The 21968-nt window shown below is 54.5% G+C and overlaps 4 protein-coding genes across 8 annotated transcripts; all 4 read right to left on the minus strand.

Moving 5' to 3' along the window:
* Window positions 1-367: 367 nt before the first annotated feature.
* LOC144210691 (carboxyl-terminal PDZ ligand of neuronal nitric oxide synthase protein-like) lies at window positions 368-8549 on the minus strand. Of its 2 annotated transcripts, none has more exons than XM_077737498.1 (11): window positions 7855-8549; window positions 7245-7316; window positions 3840-3932; window positions 3689-3747; window positions 3513-3621; window positions 3272-3401; window positions 3076-3200; window positions 2735-2863; window positions 2307-2493; window positions 2052-2241; window positions 368-1068 (listed from the first exon to the last, which is right to left on the minus strand). In XM_077737498.1, the coding sequence occupies exons 1-11, from the start codon at window positions 7960-7962 to the stop codon at window positions 561-563; spliced, it is 1710 nt and encodes a 569-aa protein (XP_077593624.1). In that variant the 5' UTR covers window positions 7963-8549; the 3' UTR covers window positions 368-560. The 2 variants fall into 2 exon arrangements, with proteins under 2 accessions (XP_077593624.1, XP_077593625.1); XM_077737499.1 differs by lacking the exon at window positions 368-1068 and adding an exon at window positions 1555-1702.
* Window positions 8550-9211: 662 nt separating this feature from the next.
* Window positions 9212-11272, minus strand: cacfd1 (calcium channel flower domain containing 1). Of its 2 annotated transcripts, none has more exons than XM_077737537.1 (5): window positions 11123-11272; window positions 10658-10730; window positions 10460-10585; window positions 10278-10385; window positions 9212-9969 (listed from the first exon to the last, which is right to left on the minus strand). In XM_077737537.1, exons 1-5 carry the CDS (start codon window positions 11232-11234, stop codon window positions 9888-9890), a joined length of 501 nt encoding a protein of 166 aa, XP_077593663.1. In that variant the 5' UTR covers window positions 11235-11272; the 3' UTR covers window positions 9212-9887. The 2 variants fall into 2 exon arrangements, with proteins under 2 accessions (XP_077593663.1, XP_077593664.1); XM_077737538.1 differs by lacking the exon at window positions 9212-9969 and adding an exon at window positions 9976-10186.
* Window positions 11273-11404: 132 nt separating this feature from the next.
* ptcd2 (pentatricopeptide repeat domain 2) lies at window positions 11405-14006 on the minus strand. 3 transcript variants are annotated; one of them, XM_077737509.1, is made up of 11 exons: window positions 13749-14006; window positions 13488-13580; window positions 13244-13373; window positions 13064-13181; window positions 12916-12994; window positions 12760-12851; window positions 12574-12687; window positions 12429-12503; window positions 12250-12366; window positions 11904-12162; window positions 11405-11535 (listed from the first exon to the last, which is right to left on the minus strand). In XM_077737509.1, the coding sequence occupies exons 1-10, from the start codon at window positions 13924-13926 to the stop codon at window positions 11941-11943; spliced, it is 1218 nt and encodes a 405-aa protein (XP_077593635.1). In that variant the 5' UTR covers window positions 13927-14006; the 3' UTR covers window positions 11405-11535; window positions 11904-11940. The 3 variants fall into 3 exon arrangements, with proteins under 3 accessions (XP_077593635.1, XP_077593634.1, XP_077593636.1); XM_077737508.1 differs by lacking the exon at window positions 11405-11535 and having other exon boundaries at window positions 11828-12162; window positions 13749-14005; XM_077737510.1 differs by lacking the exon at window positions 11405-11535 and having other exon boundaries at window positions 11828-12162; window positions 13488-13616; window positions 13749-13999.
* An 82-nt stretch (window positions 14007-14088) lies between these two features.
* On the minus strand, window positions 14089-21856 carry map1b (microtubule-associated protein 1B). The gene is made up of 6 exons (XM_077737465.1): window positions 21454-21856; window positions 20425-20526; window positions 19917-19999; window positions 19706-19846; window positions 15078-19622; window positions 14089-14906 (listed from the first exon to the last, which is right to left on the minus strand). The coding sequence occupies exons 1-6, from the start codon at window positions 21686-21688 to the stop codon at window positions 14751-14753; spliced, it is 5262 nt and encodes a 1753-aa protein (XP_077593591.1). The 5' UTR covers window positions 21689-21856; the 3' UTR covers window positions 14089-14750.
* Between the last annotated feature and the right edge of the window lie 112 nt (window positions 21857-21968).

Below are 21968 nucleotides of genomic sequence, written 5' to 3' on the forward strand. Positions count from 1 at the left end.
TTGTCAACAATGAAAGAAAAAAAAAGAAAGCCACAGGGAAATGCTGTTAGTGTTTTATAGCATCAAGAGCACGCAACTCACGACTATTCTTCGTCATCTTCTAAACATAGACGGGTTGGCAGGACAAAGCACCTCTTAGGAGCGCGGTAAGCAACTCATCATCTCTCTCTCTCTCTCTTTCGGTCTCCTTCATTCAACTTGCTCAGTCCTTCGGTCCATCATTCAAGCATCCTTGCTCCGTTTTGGGTGAAAATGTGAAAGATTACTTGCATATTAGGGGTGAAAATTACCAATTTCGTGACAATATGAGATTGAGCTTTTGAAAAATGAGAAGATTTTGGCCACTATTACAAAGTCTTCCATCAGAACTCCAGGGACTCCCAAATTTGGTGGTGGAAAGGAAATACTAGTACGTAAATCCCAAAAAGTATATTTAAAGGTGATTTTTTGGGGGGTGGGGGTTATAAAAATACTATAGCAGTCTGCGAGCTAATATTTTGTACAAAAGATGGACGGATCTTGGGCTTGGGACGGGAGGAAGGCTTAAGAGGGGGGCGCTCTTAACCCCGTCGGGGGACGGCGTGCTCTTCCTGACACTTTTCCAAAAGTTCCTCCTCGGAGAAGCTGATGTGAAGGCGAGTATCGTCGGCGACGGGCGGCGAGGCCGGGCTCCCCCGCCGCCCGTGGCCCAGGGGGGCGCTCAAAGTCCCGCTGCGGGCGGCGCCGTCGTCGTCGCCTTCGTCGTCGTCGTCCCGCGGCGGGGACAGCAGCGACTTGACGCCGGAATCGTCGCTGGCCGAGCGGGAGCTGCTCATCGATAGGGAACCGGGCGTGGCGTCGGACGGGGAGAAGCCGTCGCCGGGCGTGGCGTCGGCCAAAGCCAAGGGGAAGCCGTCGGGGGGCGTGGCGCCGGCCAAGGCCAAGGAAAAGGAGAAGCCGCCGTCGGGTGGGCTGGAACCCGGGACGGAACCCGGGGGCGACGTGTGAACCGCTCGCTTCCGATTGGAGGAGGGAGGAGGCGGCTCCAACTTGGGCACGGCTGCTTGATAGGCGCCCAAGCCAGGTGAGCTGAAAAACAGGACATATTTGCTTGGATTTTGCCTCATCAATATTTTTAGATGGTACCCCGCCCGATTGGGTACTTTTTCTCCCACGACACCAAAATCCCACATGCTAGGCTAATGAGCAGTGTCAATTGCCCCTGGCTATAGGAGTGAGTGATTGCTTGTTTTGTCTCCTCGTGGCCTTCCGTTGCCCGGCAACCCATTGGGGCCTACAGTTGGCCGGGATGGACCGCCCCGCCCGGCCCCGCCAGGAGAAGCGCCACGGAAAATGAATGGATGGATGACTTCAAAGAGGGCCGAAAATACCACTGGATTGCTTGGAATGTTGTGCTCTCTCACACTTGCCAGTACGTATACTCACAGTCGCTAGCTAGCTTGTCTTGCCAGTGAGGCCACATGCTAACGACTATTTTTCTTTTAATAAATGAGAAGCTGATAGCGATGCTGATACTCACATAAAAGAGAGAAGTAGAAGGATGCAGAAAGGAGGAGGAGGAGGAGGAGAGGAAGAGGAGCAATGCTCCTCTCCAGAATGATGAAGCAAATGGGGGAGGATGGAGAGGACAGGGATTTTTTTTGGTTTGTTTTGAAAATGGCTTTAGAGGAGAAAGAGGACCAGCAGGACGGGATCCTTACACCTGACAAGAAGAAGCCAAAGTTTATTTGGATTCATTTGAAAAAGACTCCAAAAAGAGCGTTGCTTGTTTGCTTGAATGTTTTCCCTCTATCAAATCTCATTCAAAAGTCATGAGCTACTTTAGCTGGTGGCTCTTGCGCCACACACACACACACACACAAAACACGGCAAATGAAGGTCTATGAACGTCAACATATGTCGGATCAAGGCTTTTTGTTTTTTTTACAAAGTCTGCGCTTAGCCTCACGCCTCAACAAAGGCCACTCCATCACGTTCATAACAGGAAGCCTCTTTCTCCGTCAATATTTCACATCTTTATGCGTCTAAGCTAAATGGGAGGGGGGTCTTACTTTTTCTGGACGCAGGACACGGTCCCCCCCGGCGTTAGCGCGGGCTCTCCGCCGCAGAAGGAGGCCGGGCGGGCGTCTTCCCGGCCCGGCGGGACGTCGGCGGCGTCCCGGGGCCACGGCGCCAGAGCCGAGCTGGCCAGTTGGTTCAGGTCTGGCGATGGGGACGTCCGCGTGGCCCACGTGGGAAGCGCTGAAAAAGGTTTTTAAAAAAAAAAGTCATTCCAAATGAAAAAGCTAGCACGGAGTCAGACTCACCATCCAGGTCGAGCAGAGTCTCCGCCCCCGGGCCGGCCCCGCCCTCCTCCAGCCGCCGGAGCCGGCGGACCAGCAGGGCCAGGTGCTGCAGCAGGTCGCGGTTCTGCAGGAGCAGCTGGTGCGAGCGCGCCTGCGCCTCCAGCCGGGCGGCGTTCTCCGCCGCCACTTGATCCTTCAGGAGGTGCACCTACAAAGCGTTGAAAAAGGTCAAAGTGGCTTTTATGATCGCCAATGGGCGTCACGACTGACCGGCGTGGTCTTGATTTGATGCCGACTGACCAATTTTGGTTGGGATTGACTTGAAGAGTTTCAAATCGGAAGCATTTCAAATCAGTCGTGGTTGTAAATGGATTTCTTTTTTTTGCAAATGTATCCCGGTGAAAATGTCAACGTTGGATAAAGCGCGTGTCAAAAAAGTGCGGACGGACCTGAGCCACGGCCACCCGCGTGTGATCCTGCTGCTGCCGCAGAAGAAGCTGCAGATGATGTCGCGCCAGAGCCGCCGCCGCCGCGCCCCGCGACGTCACCCGCGGCGACGAGCCTCCGCAAACACCGTCCTGAGCAAACAAAGCAATGTGTGTCGAGTTTTATCAAATGGAGATGCTACGAAAACAACCCAGGACACACAAATGTCACGATAAAGGCTCAGACGTTTGCAAGTGCACCGGTCTGCCTCTAGAGGGCACTTGCAGGCAAATCAAGATTTGCTTTCTGTTCCACATTCAAGGTAAAAAAAAAAAAAATAATAAAAAAGGTGCTGGAGACTGACCGACTTGACCACGCTCAGCTCGGCCAGACCGTGGAGAATTTCGGCCAGCGTCTTTTGGCAGAGCGTGGGGTCCCGCTCCTCTTCCTCCTCGCGTTCTCCTCCTCCTCCTCCGGCATCCTGGTCCCCTGTGAGAAAGAGAGTGAGCCACGGCTCCAAATCAAGGCGCCCACGTGGCGTGGGGGGGGGCCCGACTCACCGCCGTTGGTCGGCGTGGCCGGCGTGGCCGACTCTTCGCTGTCGACGTCCCGCTCGGCGTGTTGCAGACTCAGCTTGTGGCAAACCTCGAAAGCCTGACCCACCGTACGCACCATGCGGACCGCCTGGGTCTGAAAGAAGCCCGCCCGGCCCCGTTGAAGTTCCACGAGCGGCTGGCGAAAGCCCCCCCCCCCCCCGAAGCAGACATCGTATCACGCCGAGAGCGGGCCAGACGTCGTCACCTTCTTCTTGGATTTGAAGACGTTGCAGCGGAAAGAATTGCCGCAGCCGTCCCGAGCGATGTAGCTGAAGATCTTCAAGTCTTGGGAATCGTGCGACACGTAGAAAATCCTGGCTTGGGAGAAAAAAGCTCAAGCTTTCGAAAACGAAACTTGGTGGAAAGAAAAGGCCGATGAACCTGTAAATGGGGTCGTGCATGATGAGCGTCTTGCTCTCGTCCCACGTCCACTCTTTTCTCTGCGGGAGGGACAAAGGGGACAGTGGGTGCGTGGGCCGGGATTCCGCCTTCCCAATCCGGCCGGCGGCGGCGGCACGGCGAGGAAACTGACCTTCTGCTTCTTCCTGAGCAGCACCTTGACGCCGTCCACCGACACCACCACGTTGACCTTCTTCTTCTTGATGTTCTTGGCCTTGAACTCGTACTGATGGAGAGAAACAAATACTTCAATGACAAGGGTGATGCTTCAAATCCCCCCCCCCCCCAACCCTTGTGATTATAAAGGCTATGAAAAAAAGATGAGCCGGCAAAATTGTTTCCTGCTCTATTTGCATACAATTTGAATGCTTTCAACATTTTCTTCTCCTTTTTTTTCTGGCTGACAACAACTTCCCCGCGTATGAAATTTTAATGTTTGCCGTCTTGACTCCCTCCCTCCCCCGCTCGGCCGGCGCGTTAAAATATTGAAGCTTTTGGACGCACGGCGTCAGAGTTGCCGCAATAAACAATGACAAGCTGGACGTGCGCGCCTCCATTTGGCGACTTTCGGCGTGAATAAAAGGGGTTTTTGTTTGGCAAAGTGTCAAAAGGTCACGAGTCTAGCACAAGGCCATGCGTCCGTCCGTGCGTCCCTTCCTTGGCATTCCTGCAACCTAGCAACCCATTCCTTGCCATTCTTGGGATTGGATGGGATTTCCCAAAAGGGAGGACGTGACCAGGGAGACATCCTGCTAGCAGAATGTCCACATTGTCCCGAAGCATGGGGGACGCCGGCTGGCGCGGATTGGATTTGACGCATTTTGTGACTAGCTGGTGGCGAGCGTTGGTTCCCGGCCACTCAATTCTGCGCTTTACGGCCCCGTGAAATGTTTGCCATGCTGAGGTGGCTCCTTTGTTTTGCCCGGCCCACGCCACCCCCCTCCAAGGCTCCTTTTATCGAGGCCCCGCCCCCCTCCCTCGACGGGACGCCCTGTCCTTTTACAGCTCCCGTCAAAGACTCGGTGAGGCGTGGAGCTTTTCTCTTCTTGAACGTTGGGTTTTAAAATGAGCCGGAGTTGTATTTTGTAACAGGCTTGAACAAAATCCAAAAGATTGAAATGACGAGCGGACATTTCTGTCCAAAACAGTGGACTCAAAATAAGTGGCTTAGCTTTTTTTTTTGTTTTTTGGGACATCTCCTAGGAAGAGAAATTTCTGGCAAGGGATGCCTTTTTCCAACACGTGACAAGCGTGTCCCGTGTAGGGGGAAGTTTAACGCTTTCAGCGCCAGACATTTTCACTTCTCTGTAACCGGTGACCACATCAGACAGATCAAGTTTTGGCGTGTGACGCGAAATTGGGAGACCCCCAGGCATTTGAAATGATTAGGGGACACCTTACTTGGTCACCTTTGGGACGGAACGTCAACATTTCCTCTTCAACGTCCTACTTTTATTTGACGGATGGTAGAATGTGGCAATGATGAAAGCCTGCCTTTTGTGGCGTGGGCTCGTGGCTCACGGCTAATGGGGGTAGTAGCGTACCACGCCTTCGTACCACGGCTTTCAAAAGCGCGCCCGAGGCCACCCATTCGCCATTGACATCTAGTAGACAATTAGGCAAAAATAACGCCCACATAGCCCCATTTAGATGACTTTCAGCATCTTTTGATTGGCCGACAAACCCGGCGCTGCATTTAGAGGCGCAAAAACATCCCGGCCACACACGTCAGGTCCCGCCAAAGCATTTATGGTGTGGGGAGGGAGGACGGCTTCTACTGTGTCGGTGAGACAAAGGAGTACGTTAATGACACTTGAAGCTGATCCCCTACACATATAGGTCAGGCCATCTGCCAGTAAAAGCCACCAGCGGTGAAAACAATGAGGAGCATTATGGAAAGGCAGCAAGCAAAAAACCCATCGCAGTGCACCAAAGTTCAAGTCCGTCCTCCCCCATCCTGCTTGTTTGTTTGGGTTTTTTTTTAATCATGAGGTGTCTTGTTGAGAGGATTAACAAAGACGCACAGGTCGCCGTCCTACATTTTGTCAATGACACCCACCCCCGTCTAATCAAACCATCAAGCGCTTGGCGGTGGGTGGCCGCCAATGCGGGCCAGGCGCTCTGACGTGCGTCAATGACGGAGTCCCCGCCATTTTCCAGCGACTTGGACAGCGAGGCCAAAAGCACGCCCCCTGCCACCCCCTCCCCACGTGCGTACTCAACAAAAGGTGATCCGGGCGGAGCAAAGTGAAATTCTCCCCCCCCCCGCAGATGCCAAAGAAGAAGAAAAGTCCCATTAGGGGGCCGATTGAAATTCTAAAGGGGAAGTGGCCGTTTGGCCCTCAGTTTCCAATCTATTCTTGTCCAACTATATACACCCCCCCCCCCCCCCCCCACCTGCACCGCCACACAGATGGGCTAAATGGAGCTGTGCTATTTCGGTGGTGACGGAGCAAAGGCAAGGCAAGGCAAGGCAAGGCAAGGCCGGGCTTTTCCACTTTTGTTCTTGCGCCCGCCCGCCTCAAACTGGAAGAAAAGTGGACACTCGCATTCTCAAAGGCACTTTTACTTTCCACTCCTAAACCAAAGGGGTCAGGAGGGGGGGGGAGGGGATCAGCGGGTGGGGGGGGTCCGCACATTGTATTTGGCCGTGGGAATGCCAGGTGCGCGACTACGTTGACCAATCCCAATGGAGCGATTAAGGGGGAGGAGGGAAGAGTTGGCAGCCCCGGTCTCAGTCGACAACGTCTTTTGGAACATTGAGCCACGCCCCCCCAAAATAACCAAGCCCCTCCCCACTCCACCATGAAATGAGAACAACTTTCTCCGCCGTGCTTGTCCGTGTTTGTCTTTTGGACAAACTTAATGAGACGGAATATACAGGCAGTCACTCTCCAAAAATAACTCGACATGGTCTAAAAGCGGCAAGCGCTGCTGTCAAATAAGTGCTTTGACTTGCCTTTAAAAGAAGCTAGAGAATTCCTCTCTCCCTCACACAAAAAAAAACGGTGCTCATGCATGATTGAGGGGAGAAAAATGCACATTTTGGCCCAGGCGCCATTTGCCTGAAATGAAATGGGACTTTTGGCGCCGGCTCGCTCAGCCGTGCTGATGAGCGGCCTCGCTTAGACGACGACGTTTGCCGCGTCTCCGGGGTCCGCCACCACGTTGACGCTAGTATCTCGCTAAAGTGCCGCGGGCGCCGCTAGCGCCGCGGCCGTGTAGAAAATAAAAGCTTTAGAGAAGAGCACTCCAAACAGTGAGCAATCGCTTTTCAAGAAGCCTTGCCTGAAGACACAAATCAGTCCATTTGGCGCTATGCGTCTTTTTTACCGGGGCAGGGGGGGAAATTACACCATTTTCTGAGGCCTTTTTTATCAAGGGAATTATGTTTAAAAAGTATCTATTCGTTTATGGGGTGCTGGAGCCTATCCCTGTCAAGCATGGGCGGAAGGTGGGGGACACCCCAAATGGGTTGGCGGCCAATCGCCAGGAAAAAACAAAAAGGCCAAAAATAAAAATCTGTGAGTGCGCTTACCCGGATTCGTCTCATGGCCGCCACGATTTCCATGCGACTGTTGGGTCGCGGGACGTCCAGACTCCCCACGTACTGCAACACACACACGTGCAGTGGGTCAACATGGTCCCAAATGGTGGGTCGAAGCCCCCGACAAAGTCTGCGTTGACAGATGGCGTCCCGCAAATGGCTTAAGCGCTGTAAATAAGTCAGTATGACAAGCAATCCAATCTTAAATTGAAGGTAATTACCAAGCGTACTCAAGTCCTCTAAAAGCCAAATTGTGTTTCAGGCAACTTTAATCATTGATGCCACAAAACTTGGAGGATGTTTCACTCTATTGCGCTATTTCCACACCAGAATCAAAGTTTGCTCCACTCTGCCACATATTAAAAAAGGTCTGTGGGAAGTTGGTCTCTTTTGACGTCGTGATGTTGACAAGTACTTTTTTTCCTGGAGTCGCATTCTAAATTGTCAAGTAGCACTACTCTTCTTTTCAGTCCAAATTCGACAACTCCAGAGACCACCTTTCAATGTGACTACTATTTCCTTTTTCTAATCAAGCAGGAATCCGGAGGACTACTTGTCTGTCACTAGTACTTGCGTCAACTTATAAAAACATTTGTCTTACCTTGGCTTGGAAGGAGATGCCGTGCCGGTACGCCTCGTCGTTGTGTAGCGGTAGCCTGGCATCTCCCACGTCGTCCACCAGGTTGTAGCGGTTCCTCCGGGTGGGCATGGCGGGGAACTCACGAGCAACGAAGGCGGCGGCGGCGGCGGGCTTCCCCTCGGGCTCTGGGCTCCGGCTACCGGTTCCAACTCAGGTTCCGGCTCGATCTCCGGCTCCCTGTCCTCCTTCCTCACCGCCGCTGCGCATTGTTGTCTCGAGATAAGGCGAAGCGTCAATGCGGTGCTCGTAAATTAAGCGTCTCTTGTTGTTGTGGTGCTGCTGCTGCTAATGGTGCTGGCTCCTGCGCTGCGGGGGGTTGCTAGGGTAGGGGTGGGATCCGGGGTGGGCGGGGGGTTTCTGCGGTGCGCTTCCTGGGATAGGCTAACTAGCATTGGCTAAGCGTGTCTTCCTCCCAGTATACAAAGTCAACATTAAACGGGGAAAACTTCCAGCAAACGTGACAAGTGAGAAAGTCGGCCCGCCTGGAAAGACAAAGAGTAGACAGCCACCTTGGTGGGAAGCACCTGGCCGCTGCTTTTGCTGCCATTCGCGGCGTCTGACGTCGAATCCATTGGAAGGCAGCGGTCAGTCCTGAAAGATGCTCGTTCGTCGCCATCGCAACGGCCATGGTGCTCGCTGGCAGCCAAACAGCTAAAAAGAAAGAAAGAAAAGGGAAATTGTTGTGCACCTTTGTGGGCGGAAAAGCTGAAATGAATCCTAATCGCTAAATTATTCCGTGAAAAACAACAACTATTGCTGTTGTGACGTCAAAAGGCAATAACAGGTGGAAACAATTACCGGGGAAAAACACACAAGAGTGCAAAATCAAAAGCAAATAATGACAATCGTTTGAACTCAACTCATCATCGAATTTGAGGTCGATTTTTCCATTTGAAATTGAGATATTACAGAAAGAATAATCAAGTAAAAATACATCATTGGCAATAATATATTCAGGTTGGATTTCGATGGTAAACTTGTATTCATCTTAACTCAAATACAACTCATCAAATATAATAAATATAACATGTTAAAAAGTGTGTAATATATTATTGATCTATATTTGCAAAAAAAAAAAAGGAAAAAGATGACTCGGTTATATGATGAAATGGTGCTCTCTGCTGTCCATTTGTGGAAGTAGCAGTAGTGTCAGGGACAGTCAGACCAACGTTTGACTCAGCATGAGACATTGTTTTTTTGGCATTAATACATTGACGTCAGGCGAAAAATTCAACTTTGCTTGTCATCAGTCTCCCCCAAAATCACAAGACAGAGCATTTTTGGAACTTGAGCAGCATTTAAAAAAAAATGCACGCCATTCTAAAGCAGCACTGCAATGGCAGGCTTGTTTATTTGCCCATCAAGACCAGTTATGTCACAGCACACCAGAATTACACTTTTTTGTTACGTGCCATGCCGTGTGTACGTGAACGCGTACCTGAGAGGGCGGAGTCGACGTTCCCTTGAGGAAAACGGATGTAAACATTTGCTCCTAAACGTTCATGCTTCCAGATGACCACAAAGAAAGCAACAAGGCAATAAGTAACGCACGCGTACACACCAACATTTAGTTCCATCTTGACAATAATGATGATGATGATGATGAGAATAAAAATAAATAGTCGCAAAACCAGGACATTAAAGTCATAATATCACTATCACTGTCATATTATGACATTAAAGTCGTTCTGTTACTATAGAACAATTCCATTTTTTTCTGTTAAAAAATAAATAAATACATTCCAAGTGGTGGATGAGGAAAGGCAAAGGTTCAGACTTCAGGTGGAATAAATAAAAATGAAGCTTAAGTAAGATAGGAGGCATTGTGATACAATCAATATGACGGCAAAGGTCCTTAAAAAGGGAACGCTCACAAAACAGACGTCCAAATTTGACGGCCAATAAATACGTAAGACGTAGAAACCATAAGAGGAAGATGTTCACACCCAATAAATACGAGCGGGAGGTCAGAAGATGGCGGAGCCGGACAGATTTCACTCGGCGGCGGGGACGCCCGTCCTCTCCTCGTCGCCCTGCTTGTGATGCTGCAGCCGGGCGTACGTCACCGCGTCCCCCCTAAGACGGGTTGGGTTAGGGTTAGCGTGGGAGGACGAGAGTAGCCGCTTAAGTGCCGTTTGGAACGGAGCCCGTTAGGAATGTTACCACGGCAAAACTACGAGTCGTTTGGAAAAGTGTCCACGTCGTTTTAGTTCTTTAAGTGTCCGCATTAGAAACAAGTGGTAGCGGAAAAAAAAAATGTCAGTTATAGTTCAATTTGGCAAATAAGGGAATACTTGTTAGCGGGAGGTTGGAAAAAGAGTCAAAATGTCATTGTTGTGTCTGACAACAACAAAAGGAAAACACATCTGTAAAAGTGCTCTTACTTTTTCCCCAAGGACGCCAGGCCGTAGAGGACCCCGGTAGCGAAGGCGATGGCGTTCCCGAAAAGCGTGGTGAGGGTCAAACTCAGGAAGATGGGGAAAAGGGCCATCCTGAGTCAAACACAAACATGGATCAAATCACTAGCTGCCACAAAGGGTTTTTTTTTATCTACTGGTTGACTTACCCGCAATAGAAGAAGGCTTTCTGCCAGGGTTGGAAACGGTCGGCACGGGCCGCCACGGCGTTGGCGAATTCGATGAACTGGCAGCAGAAGGGCATCTCGCACAAGAACAACACAAAGGCGTTCAAGCTGAAAACATAGGGGAAAAAAACATGCGAGTCAAAACACCATTGAGCGTGGGCCCATTTGACAGACACTTACACCATCCACACTCCAGCGGCGATGTTTAAAGGGTTCACGGTGACACAGTTCCAGACTCCCGCAATGGCGCAAGCTGCACAAACAAAAACAGGATTTGTTACAACACAAGAAACGTGTACACAAGTACATGGGGACATTTCACACAGGCACGTGGAGAACATGCACACGGGATATAAAGAGTTGCCATAGATAGGGTTCAAGTGTCAATTGAAGAAGTGTCTATTTCCAGTCTGCTCAATAATACAAAGAGTGTGACGCAGTGGTGTCAAATGTTCCTGACGGAGCTTTTTGTTGGACGACAAGCCGACCGATACCAGCTAGCAGTTAACAGTTAGCAGCTAGCTCTTCCATGCTAGGAGACAATAGACCACACATTGTTCCCAAACATGGAGGGTAGATAGCACATATCCTAACACCACCAAGACATGCTCTGACAAACACAACATAAATATCCAAATATCTCACATATTCCTCCCAGCACGCCAGCAATTTTGCAGAGCCACCGGTACCACCACGTCATGCCATCGTCCTCCGGCGGGGAGGCTTTGCTGGACGCTGCGCTTTCCTCGGAGCTCATCTTCTTTAGCCTTTAGCTAGCAGCGAATGCTACTAAAACTATGCAAAACATCAACGTCGCTTAGAAACCAGCATTAAAATACCACTATAATTACGTTAGGCTTCAACGGTGTGCAAAAATATGTTAAAATAGCGAAAAGGCAATGTAAAAAAAGAGGAAAATTCCTGCTTGGCTGTTTGGGAGGAGGCACTGTTTTCGTTTTTCCCCGAGTTGACACAACCGCGGTGCATCATGGGGAACAAGCCGGACTCCTTCCGCAGTGGGCACGTGACTTTTTTTGTTTACTTTTTTTTTTTTAAACCTGCGACCAAAAATACAAAATATGTGATTAAGGGTACTAAATTATTTAGTTGTATTTTGAATTATTTAATCCTTTCACTTTAAGTCAATTGGAGTTCTAAAAGTTGAAATATTTCCTTATTTGTGAAAGTTTAAAACAACAAAAGCTCTAAAATATTGTACTGAAAACTACTATTTAGCATCTAAGTGAGCTCAAATTAGCCTTAGTGCTTGCATACCTATTATCAATTTGATCATACTCAAACTAATCCTACAATGTTTTTTCTCGTGCCAATAATGCCATAATGCCAAAGTTCAAAATAGGCCTATTTTATTGAGGTAAGCAATCAAAGATCGCCCTCCCCCATCTTAAATACACATTGAATATACCGGCCACGGCCATTATCGATCGGCGCGCGTCGGTCGGTCACTCGGACAGCAGCGTGGAATGAAGCGGTTTCAGGCTTCTCCTGTTTGGCCACCTCGCCTCCACGATGGGCGCCGCTCTGCGCTTGGAGGCGGGCGCGTGGCACAACATATCGTCCAGGGTCCGCGGCGTCACCTGCCCGGTCCGCTCCAGCCGAGAAAGCGTCTCCCGGGCTCGGGCCTCCTGGGCTCCGCCCTCGCTGAGCAGAAGAATCTGCTCCAGCTGGGAGTCAACAGAGGGGGGGGGTACGTTGAGGACGCTCCATCGGCCAGCAGACGAAACCCGTGGCCACTCTGTCGGACCACTTACCACCTCTTGAGAAAATTCGGGCTTCCTGACAAAAGACGGGCTCTTGGCGAGTCGGGCCGCAGAAGAGAGGAGGTCCACGGCGTCTTCTATCTCCCCGGACGCCGCCAGCAATAAAACCTACATTGAAAGATGTTAACGCACGCTCTGGCTCGCAATTTGTGATTTCAAGTCAGACTCACCTTCATGTTTTGGCACAGTCGGCTTTCTGTGATCATCACTTGTGAAAATAACATCTGGGCCTTTTTAACGTCATTCTAAGGAGAAAGACAAGCCGTAAACCAGCCGTCACGCCATCCTAGCGCTAGCTAGCAAAGGAACACTGACCTGTCGGAGGGCTAAGGCCGCGGCAAAGCAATACGCCAGCCTGGGCACAAAATGCCCTTTGACCACACCCTCCTCCATGAGGGAAGTGCAGATTGTGAACGACTCGCTTGTGTTCTAATGGGGGGGAGGGGGGAATGAATCCAAGAAAAACTGCAATATATCAAACCAGGAGCCAAGTTTGTTTACCAGTTTGTAGCAGACGGCAGACGCCAACATTAGCGTATCTTTGTTGAACGGCACACTTTGGCTTCTCATGGAGCGCAACACCTCCAGAGCATCTGCGACGCATTTTTCCTTTTGGAAGACGTCCGTAGACCGGACGATGCCCGTTCGTCTACCTACCTTGGTGACAGCCCTTCATAAACAACATGTCCATGGCGATGTTGAAAGAGGTGGCCTCGTTGAAAAAGCCTCTCATTTCCTGCACGGATTTCCAAAGGAAGACGGATCAAACGTTGGAAAGGCTGCCCGGCGAGTGCTCTGGCCTCACGTGGTCGGTGACGGCGGCCGCGGCCATCTGCTCCAGGCGCAACTCGTAGCACAGCCTCACGAAGACGGGGCCAAATTTGAACTCTCCGTGCGCCACGTTGCGGTTTTCCGCGTGGTACCTAGCCACCGGTGCCGGCGTGACTTGACGGCGGCGGCGGAGACTCGGGGCACGCTGACCTACCTATAAATGGCATCTCGAGCCGTCTTCATGTCTTCTGCCGACTGACACAAGTGGAGGAGAAGCTTGAGCTCGTCTCGCAAAAGCAGGCTTTTCCTCTGTAGCTTGTGGCCGAACATCTCGATGAAATTCCCTGAAAATTCAATCACAGATTAAACATATACAAGTGGCCTCCTCCCGAGTCAAATTGAATCACTGTTTTGATTGATTTTTAGATGAATTCCTATCGAAAATGAGAACTTGTTACCATCCGTGCCAGTGATGAGGTGAGCCACTGCCATCTTCCTCCGCTGAAAGTCTTGCAGTTTGACAACATCCTCAGACAGCAGATGTCTCTTAGCTGCAGATTTTTAGACACCAAATGATTTGTATCAGTCTATCAGAAAGCAAAGTAGGAACGAGGTCACCTTTGCGCACCCGATAGAAAGGATGTGTCAACAAAGTAGACGCGCATCAAGCCATGACTGTAGCTGGCCAACAAACAATAAAAGAAAGGTGTCGTTCTTACCTCCTAAACGCCACCCAGACCAGGCTGGCTGCAGCAAAGCCGTAAAGGCGGCATTTGGACAAGTTTCTTCACGGAGAAACGACCGGCAACATAACGATGCATACCTTCCCAGCGCCATATTGGACTGAACCAACTCAAAGTAAACAAAGGGGAGCGCCAATGACCATAACAGAGCCATGACAAGCCGTCACGTGGTATTGGCTGGATTGTAGACGTCCGCCCCCTGTTTTGGATACGTAAAGAAGGTCGCCATATTGGTAGAGTCGGTAGGGGAGTAGCAATGCATTTTTTGAAGGAAAGACAATATTTTTAAAAATTTAAATTAGAATAGAGATCATGATTGTGTTTGTCTTTCATTTTTATTCTGGTGCTTTGCATTGGAATCATTCAGCAGTGGTGGCCAACACACACACGGACACACGCACACAAACACACGGACACACACACACCGAAAGCGTCGAGGAATATACTTTCATTTGGAGCAAATGGCGAGGGCTCAAGTACATTGTGAGACGCATAAAGTAGACGGAAAATGGCCGCTCTGGATCCATTTTTTTGAAAGGATGGAACCAAGGGTTATCACCACGGCTCATTTTTCTTATTCCGTCGATAGCGTTTGACGTGTTAGCATGAAGGTAGCAGCTTCTTATTTACGGTGATATATAGAATTGGCTTGAAACTTCCTTCCAAACGGTTCGGCCTTTGCAATCTTATCTTATTTATGCCCATGGGATGACTTGTTGTTTGTGAGTGACGGGTCTGTTTTCCAAATACATTCTGTAAGGCAGAGAGAGAGATTGTGTTTCTTCTGTTTTCTTTGGGCAGAGATTGTGTTGTGTTTCTTTCCTTTTCTTTTCTTCAAGCATCCACCAAGAAGACTAAAATGCTCCAGCCAAAGGACGAGAGGGGCCGCTTGCGACGCTCCGTCAAAATAGGCGTTAGCGTTTGGGCTTGGGCTTGGGGGGGGCTACACGCTAAGGCCACGGGCCTCTCGAGGCAGTCCTACATTTCAATCTTGCACGCCGGGAAGGACTCGTCCTGCATGACCACCGTGCTGCTGCTGGCCAGGACCATCACGTTGAGCTCCTGTTGCCTGTCGTGGGTCTCCTGGTACCACTCCCTCATCACGTCAGTGTCGTGGGTGGGGATCAGCGTCACCTGACCACACGCCAACAGATTTCACCGTTAGAATTTTCAAAGACGTGCACGGAAACAAATGATATCAATGACCTTTGGAGTGTTTTGCCAGCGTTTGCTAGCACTTTTAAGCTCGCATTGGCACAGGCTGACTGTCAAATCAGAAAAGAGGGAATAAGAGGCCAATCCTACCTGCATGTTGTCTTCCCAGCTGGACTTCCCTTCCAGCAGAGCGTCCAGGACCAGCCGGCTGGGCTCCTGCGACGTCCGGTCGTTGCCGCTGACCACGTAGTAGGACGAGCGCACCCGCCGGAAGAATTCGCCGTCCACGTTCTTGGCGTTGCAGTGGTTGGGGACGTAAACCAGGTCCAAGTAGACGGGAGGGCAGGGGGCCGACGCCGGGACGCCGGCCGGCTTCCCGGCGGCCCCCCGAGAGGCCGAGGTGTTGCTGGCGTTCTTGGCGTCTTTCCCCTCTCTGGCGCTCTTCTTGGGAGAAGAGACCACGGCCTTGGACGCCGCCGTCTTACCGGCCGGAACGCCCACCTTTTTCTTCTTGGCCCGGTTCTCCTCGGCCTTCACGGCTTCCGGGTCCATCATGCAGACCTCGCGGGGCCCCGCCGAGGGGGGGCCGTCCCTGGGCGCCGCCGGGACCGGGTCGGCGTGCCGGTAGGTGACCGTCCTGTCGGTGGGCAGGGTCTCCGAGTCGTCCTCCGAGTCGATGTTGGCGTCCGCCGTGATGGAGGGGCACTCCTCCGTCCCCGGGGGCACGTCCGAATCCGTCTGGGAGGGGGCCGATTCGCTGACGGAGGTGGGCGGGGTCTCCTCGCACGGCCTGGCCCAAGTGGCCTTCCCGCCCGGGGGCGGGGGCCCCCCTCCCGCACCCACCTCCGGGGCTTTCTCTCCCTCCGCCGCAGCCCCCTCCTTCAGGAAATACTCCAGCGGGCTGGGGTTGATGAAGGACGGCGACAGTTCCGTCTTGGGGTGCCGGTATTCGCACGACGTGACCAGACAGAGGTCCACGTCCGTCCTGGACACGTCCGTCCCGGACGCGTCTGCCGGCGCCCTCTCGGAGGAATCGGGCGGCGGTGACGGGGGAGGGACCTCGGGGCTCCCGGGAGATTGGGCTCCACGCCTTGAATTTTCGCCAGCAAACGAGTCGCTCCCCAAAAGGTTCCCCTCGGCCGAAAAGCATAACGACGGAGGCGACGGGGAGCCGCTTCCGGGAGATGCCTGGGCTTTGGCCGGCGGTGGCCAGATGGGGCCCGGGCCGTGACTCTCCCAGGTGGGGGATGCCTCGGGGGAACTGGTCCGGGCCGCTTTCGGGCTTTGGCCGCCTTCCGCGGGCGAAGCGGGGCCGACGTCGTGGCTCTCTTCCGAAGCCGCCCGGCCGAAACGGGGACAAGGGGGGGCCGGCTGAGCAAAAGGGCTCCCCACCGGGGACGCGTCGGCCCGCACGCCCATCGGGGGCAACTCTGTCATTTGGCAGGGGGTGGTCACGGAGGGGCTGGACTGGGACGCCTCCGACGGGGTGCCGGAAGCGGCGCCGGCCCAGTCGCCGCCCTCCCCCAGGAGGGCGGGCTTCTCGGCCCCGCAGGACCGTCCCTCGGGCGGGGAAGGGGGACCGCGGTCCGTCTCCACGGGCCCGTTCTCGGCGGACGGCCGCTCCGGGGACCCGAAGTCCGTCCACGCGCCGGGGCGCTCCGGGGACTTTGCGTCGCGGCCGCGCGCGCCCGTCTTGGTCTTGGGAGAGCCGTCCGGGGAGATGGACATGGGGCGGGGGACGTCCTCCTTGGACGGAGATGTGATCTCGGCCCCCTGGACGGCCGTGGGGGTCTGGCCCACCGACACGGACAGGGAGTCGTCCACTTCCGTGGAGTGGGGGGAGCCCACCTCGGCGTGGAGGGACGGGGAGTCGGTGGTGGTGGTCAACTCGGGGAAGGAACCCGTGGTGGTGGGCTCGGGCAGGGAGCTGGTGGCCGTGGACGCCGAGGCCAGGTGGGAAAAGACGTCCTCCGCCGCCGCCTCCTCCTCTTCCGGAGGCGTCTCTGGGGCGCTCCCTTCCGAGATGGACATCTTGCTCTCCCCTTTGAAAGTCGGGGCGGAGGGGGCCTCCGATTCCAAGATGGCGGAGGGGGCCTCCGGGGAAAAGAGACCCGGCTCCGTGGATTCCGGCTCCTCCTTTTTCAGGGAGGCCTCCTCCGGCGTGGGGGACAGGCCATCCGGCTCTTCGGGCTCGGGCGTAGTGTCCCCGTTGGACCATTGGTCTTTGTCACTGGTCACCTCCACGATCACGGGACCGCGCTCTTCCACGGGCGGCACGGCTCCGCCCTTTTCCTCCACCGGAGACTGGTAGTAGGGGGTGTGGCCGGAGGACCGGGGCGAGCCGGCCCCTTCCGGCGTCCCTTCTTCGGGGGCGGGATCTTCCGTCGTGGCTCCGCCGACACCCGCTAACGTGCTGGACAGTTCCACGGGGATGGCCAACGTGGACGGGGAGTTCTTCTCCCATTCTTCTGATGGCGGCAGAGCAGAGCGGGCAAACTCCGGAGAGGCCAAGTCGGCCATTTCCTCACAGGGGGAGTCCCTGGGGGTTGGCATCTTGTGGACGGGCGCGGGAAGGCCGGAGACCTCCGCGGAGGAGAACGCCAGGCCGGAGGTGAGCGTGGACTCCTCGTCCGAGGGGAGCGCTCGGTCCCCGACGGACGCGACGGGAGAGACGGGGGACGACTCTCTGTGGGACTGGGCTGCCGTGGCTTCTGCTGTTGCGCACTCTCCGTCCGCCGGATCTTCGGGTCCGATCGCCGCTCTCCGTGGCTCGTCCACCTCCTCGGTCTCCGCTTTCTCTTGGAAGTCCACCCCGTCGGACACCTCCTCCTCCTCCACCGGGGCACCTTCGTCTTGAAACTCGGGCCGCTCTTCCGGAGCGACGACGGCTTCCCGGGCGAGTTCCGGGGACTGGGTAAGGCTCCTCTCGGGCTCCTCCGAGTGGGCCACGACCACGGCCTCCTCCTCCTCCTCCACCTCCTGCGCCTCTTCCGTCGGCGGCAGTTCCTCGGCTCGCAGTTCCTCAAAGTCCTTGGTGAGGTCTTCCGGGGAAGACACGACGGCCCTCTCGGCGTCCGGGTGGGCTTTGGCACTTTTGGCGGCGCCGACCTTTGGCGCTTTGGAGGCCACTTTGACTTTGGCCGAGTCCTTCTTTTGGACCGTTTGTCTTTTGGCCGTTTTGGCTTTGGCGGCTTCGGCGACGGAAGCGGATTGGAGCAGATTTTGACTTTCTTTGGCGGGCTTTTTGATGACGTCCCTCTTTTCCTCCCTTTTCTTGGCGTCCAACTTTTTGGGCGCTCTTTTGGGAGCCTCCTCTTTCTTGCCCGTGTCCTTCTTCACCTCTTTTTTCTTCTCGGGGCTTATTTTGGCCTCTTTCTTGGGAATCCTCTCCTTCTCCTTCTCCTTTTCCAACTTGGCCTTCAGCGGGGGCGTCTTCTTTGCCACCGTTTCCTTGCGGCTCATCTGCTCCGGCCTGGCCTTGGACTCTTTCCCGACGGGGAGCTTCGGGGCGTCTCTCTTGGGCGGGGCCTTTTTCTGGCTCTTGCGGGTCTTTTCGCCAGACCATTCCCGGGCGTCGGCTCTCTCCCGTCCGGGTTCCTTCCGGACGCCTTTGACGGGCGACGGCCCGGGGTTGGATCTCAGGCTCTCTTTGCTGTCGGTTCGGTTTTGAAGGCGGGCGGGAGGCGCGTGGGGGTGGTCGGTGGGCGATTTCCGCGTGAAGACGGGCCGCTTCAAGAAGTCCAGGTGCTTGAGCTTGTCCAATCCTTCAAAGACGTGCCGCTGGCTGGCGTTTCCCGGGAAGAGAACGCGCACCACCTTCTCCAGCGGGTTGGCCGGGTGCCACGCCATCAGCGCCGCGATGGAGGTGGCGTGGGAGGCGGGCGGCGCGGACTCTTTGGGGTTCTTGGCCGGGTGGAGCACGTACATCTCCAGCTTGCCCACCCCCATCTTTTGGAAAAGGACCAGGGGCTCGGCGGCGTTCCCGGCGGGACGGTGCAGCGGCTCCGTCCGGAGGTTCAACTTGGCCAGCAGGCGGCGGGTGGCCGCCGCCTCCCGCAGGGCGCCGCGCACCCCGTCGTCGGGCCGGCCCTCTACCGGGTCCTCGGGGAGGTTGGCAAAGACCACGCCGATGTCCGGCGAGATCATCTTCTTGGCCCAGTCGCCGTCGGCTCCGGCGCCGTCGCCGGCGCGCTCCTCCTCCCGGCGCTCCTCCAGCTCGGCCGCCTTGCGCCGCAACATGCCGTTGAGGCCGGGCAGGTTGTCGTCGCCGGCGTGGGTGAGCAGCACGGAGTCCAGGCGGTCCAGGTGGCGGACCAGCTTCCAGAAGCAGGAGCGGCGCTCGGAGCCGCCGTCGATCAGCATGTTGAAGCCGTTGACGGCAAAGAGGGCCGAGTCGCCGCCGCCGGCCGGGAAGACGTAGCAGCAGGGCTTGGAGAGCTTGAGGAAGCCGCCCGAGGACGGCGGCTCCAGCAGCTCGAAGGGCGTGAGGATCTCGGCCGATTCCGACAGGTACTCGGCGAACTCCGACAGGCCCTCCGTCTCCGGCAGCAGCGGCGGCGTGTTCAGCTTGACCTGGATGAAGTCCTGCAGGCTGTGGCGCTCCAGCTGGGAGTTTTTCCAGTGGCCCCGATCGGGGCAGGAGAGCGTCAGGCGGGCTTTGTTCTCCGGGTGGACGCCGCTCAGCAGCTCGCCGATCTGAGCCGGCCGGGGAAGCCAAATGACCTTTCAGTACTCGGCGCGGTGCTTTGCGGCCGGGAAAAAAACGAGTGGGAGGTCACCTCTTGGTCGGTGAAGATGTCGATGAATCCGGAGAAAGAAAAGGATCCCGACTGGAGGAGGAGCTCGCCGGTGCTTTCGCTGCATTGGCCCGCCAGGACCAGGAGCTTGTGTCCGGCGCAGTCCGAGATCATCAGTCGGACCTGAGGACAAACAGGTGGACAATTCCAGAGGGCCGGGCTCCGCCTCCTTGGTCACCTGACGCGAACTCACCTCGCTGCTGACCGTGTCGTCGGAAGGGTTGATGAGCACCACCGTCTCCAGGACGTTGCTTTTGTGATGAAGAATTCTCTGGCCTGCCAAAGCAAAAGGACACTTTTCACAATTTGACAGCCAATCACCACAAAGATATTCGATTCTATTCCACAATTCGGCAAATTGCCCCGCGAAAGACAATGTACCGTGGACTCGGTCGTGGCGTTTCCACGCCCTTGGTTGTCATGCCAACACAGCACGCACACAACCAATTAAGCATCAGTCCCCCCCTCCCAGCGGGTCCCTAATTTCCACTGCGTAGACTTCCTGTCGGAGACTCGCACGCCATGCATCACGCGAGACCAAATCAATGCGGGAGGCAGCGGACCAAAAATAGATGGGTGGAACAAAACTCGACCCTCGGCTCTGAATAAAAACAGGATGAGGCGCGCCCGCCCCACTATTAAGCGGCTCCACGGCACCCCCCCCCCCCCCATGTCGTTTCCGTGACAATTGAACAATTTACCTTTGACGTCGGCGGAGAAGCGTGCCGAGTGGCGAGAAACAAAGAGTTTGAGTTCCTGATCCAGATTGCAGTCCATCAGATTGACATCCCATGATCGGATGCCTGTGGGGGAAAAAAAAAGAAAAAAGAGAAAGCATCACAAAAATGCATGATTTCTGAAAAGGATGAATGCATGCAGGTGGATTTAGGAATTGTTTACAATCACTGGGACGCACCCACGGAACAAATGCAATCAAATCAAAATGAAAGCAATTGACGCGCTCCACCGAGCGGAGTCACGGCGACGCCCGCCGAGGTCGCCGCTGGTGATTTCTCCTCAAAACAAAGCGGGCGGGCGTCAGGGTGGGGCGGCGCCAAGACGGAATTGAATTTCTAGGCTTCCATCTTCCATCAGATGTTCATTGACTTTCAACATAGCTCATCCTGGTCAAGGATTAAAAGACAGCTACACACAGAGGTGCTAATAAAGGTGCTCATTTTGGGGGGGGGGGGGGGTCAGGTGGGTTCTCCTGGAACCCGCTGCGAGACAGCCGATAGGACTCCAAGGGAAATCCAATCTTTCCATTAGTAGGTGGTGCCAATCGGAAGGCTTCCGACCCCGCCCAGTGGGCTGACGGCGTAACAAAAGCTAGCTATCGAGTTCAATCGGGAAATTTGAAGGTTGGATGACAACTTTTTTTGAGAGGGAGGTGTTAAAACCAAATCAATATGTGCCTGCGTTCCTCGTGGCTTCCCGTATGGACCGCAGTGCGGCCCGAGCCACGCCCACCGGCCGTTGGAGAACGAGGGCGCCAGATGCAGGACGAAGGGGAGGAAAGGGGAGGAAAGGGGAGGAAAGGGGGGCAGTACAGGAGAGGGATGCTCCCACGGGCCACACGGAGAGTCAACGAGTTCATTACAAGGTGCCGTGTTATAATGATGATGAAGAAATCCATCCATCCTATGTGCGTTTGCCAGTAAATGACAAGCAAAACAAGAGCGGCGACGACATGTTGCTTGCCTCCCTTCCTCCCTCCATCCCAGACATACCCTTTTCGATGTCGGCCACGGCGCACTTGAGGTTCCCCTCCGACACCAGCTCGCCCAGGACCACCAGCAGGTAATATTTGGAGTCGACAAAGTGTCGCGCGGGGGGGCTAGCCGCAGCCCCCGACGACTCGGTCCCGGACTCGCCCCTGGAGTCGGCCCCGAAGTCGGTTCCCGAGTCGGGCGTGGCCAGCCTGCCCAGCGCGGCTGCTGCGCTCTGCACCTGCAGGGCGGACATCTTCGGAGCTCGTTCGCTCGCTTTCTTCTCGGCGATGTCAAGTCGACCGCCACTGGAATCGGACTAGACAAGAGGAGAAAACGAACAGAGGAAAAGGGAGAGATGAATGAGATGACAGAGGTGAGGTGAGGAGAGAGGAGAGAGAGGAGTGGCTCCGACTTCCTCTCAGCCACGACGATCAAAAGCCCAGCATCCCCAAACAAGTCTACTCTCTCTCTCTCTCTTTCTTTCTCTCGCTCTCTTTTTTTTCTGCACACTCACCGCACAGCTGATGTCACCG

This window comes from Stigmatopora nigra, chromosome 17 (genome assembly GCF_051989575.1).
Source record: "Stigmatopora nigra isolate UIUO_SnigA chromosome 17, RoL_Snig_1.1, whole genome shotgun sequence".
Lineage (NCBI taxonomy): Eukaryota > Metazoa > Chordata > Actinopteri > Syngnathiformes > Syngnathidae > Stigmatopora > Stigmatopora nigra.